At 41.4% G+C, this 1726-nt stretch overlaps 1 protein-coding gene across 1 annotated transcript in view; it reads left to right on the top strand.

The window, feature by feature from the left end:
• LOC107703195 (secretory carrier-associated membrane protein 5-like) overlaps positions 1-1726 on the top strand; it is a 13703-nt gene extending 11977 nt beyond the window's left edge. Inside the window, exon 7 of the mRNA XM_016505752.1 lies at positions 954-1726. Within this exon, the coding sequence (XP_016361238.1) occupies positions 954-1142 (189 nt within the window). The 3' untranslated portion in view covers positions 1143-1726. The remainder of the gene's footprint in view (positions 1-953) is intronic.

The raw sequence follows: 1726 nt of genomic DNA, 5'->3' as shown, positions 1-1726 counted from the left end.
TATTTGTATAGTTGTATTTTATATTTAATCTGTATCTATCTGTATTTATGTTCTACTGTTAGTGTTATCTGTATGCACCAAGGGTCTGAGAGTAACGCAATTTCAATTCTCTGTGTATGTGCTGTACATAAAGCAGACTTGACTTGACTTGACTTGATAGTGGATGTCTACCGGCAACTCTGAAAATCTATGTGGCCGCTATTGCCTCGATTCGTTCCCCGCTGGGGAATATATCGTTCCCATAAGCGGAGAAGCTCCGCGATGTCGAGTGAAGCTCGAGAGGGAACGTCTCCGGTTACTATTGTAACCTCGGTTCCCTGAGAGCGGGAACGAGACATCGCGGAGATCGCCGCGTTCGCTGCTCGACCAGCTAAGCGGCGTTCAGTAACAGATTCTGGCGTAATTGTCAGGCGTAAAACTCGAGCTCGTCAGTATTTGCATGCGATTTGCATACTTTGTGACAATTGGCTGTGAGCCAATAGGACTTCAGGAAAGGTTGGAAGGGAAGGAGTTCCCATAAACAGAGAAGCTCCACGATGTCTCGTTCCCGCTCTCAGGGAACCGAGGTTACGACAGTAACCGGAAACAGTTTAGATTATTTTAGACTATTATTATTAAATATTTGCCATTTATTGCTTATTGGTTCTATGAAAATAATTACTGACTTACTTATCGGGCACAATTTAAATATTCCTGTGTCTAATTTTATAGATCTATCCTCTAAATATTGACAATTGTCTAATTTTTGGTCTATTTTTCTTAGGATTCCTGAGCAAAGTAGATATTTTGTAGCAAAGTTGATGCTTAAATGAAAGCAATCTGTATATTAAATATATTCAAATATATTCTGATTTAGTCAAAGTGAATAAACAACTTGTTGCTTGGTTAGGACGGGTGACCTTCTGAGCTATAAAAGGGCAACATTTGAGCAATAAAATGTTCTTCTGTGTCAGGTTCACAACCTCTACCGTGGCAGCGGGGGCAGCATGAGCAAGGCTCAGGAAGAATGGACCACCGGCGCTTGGAAGAACCCTCACGTCCAGCAGGCAGCACAGCAGGCAGCTATGGGGGCTGCACAGGGGACCATGCAGGGTCAGCAGTACTCGGCCGCACCAACCTACAACTACGATGAGCCAATGTAGATCCCTTTCAGCCACAATGGGGGGAGGGGACAGAAACAGGGTATCTGGGAGGGCGATCCAGAGGGATAAAGTTAGTGGTTGAAACGGGGGAAGGGAGAAAAGAAAGATACATCAAACCAATTTGAATTTAAACGAATTTCCACCAGTACAACAATACATAAGCTTTTGCTTAAACTGTTTTAAAAGTGTGTGATAGTTTAAAGAGTTGCTTTCGGTTTTTAGAACCCCTCAATAGGAAAGTATCAGTCTCTCCATGTGGTATTAAGGCAGATTTAATTAACTGTTATGTAGTGTTTCTCCACTTATCGTATTTCAAACATGGCTGAACTAGAGCACCAGTAAGGAAACATTCCAAAGCTCACTATGTTTCTATAGTAACTAGATTCTCAGATTCCTCTGTGTGGTATTTGCAAGCCAGTTCTATATTTTGTTTGGCTGTTAGTATTCAAGAACACATTTCCACTATTTAGCAAACGCATCTTTACTCTCACATCTTATGACTAAACGTATGTTTTTATGCACAAAGAGAAGAAATTATCAGCTTTTGGAAGTGCATTGACTGGTATTTACTTGATCTTGCAGTT

This window comes from Sinocyclocheilus anshuiensis, unplaced genomic scaffold (assembly GCF_001515605.1).
Source record: "Sinocyclocheilus anshuiensis isolate Anshui unplaced genomic scaffold, SAMN03320099.WGS_v1.1 scaffold1139, whole genome shotgun sequence".
In the NCBI taxonomy this organism is placed as follows: Eukaryota; Metazoa; Chordata; class Actinopteri; order Cypriniformes; family Cyprinidae; genus Sinocyclocheilus; species Sinocyclocheilus anshuiensis.
This window is presented reverse-complemented; position numbering and strand designations above follow the sequence as displayed.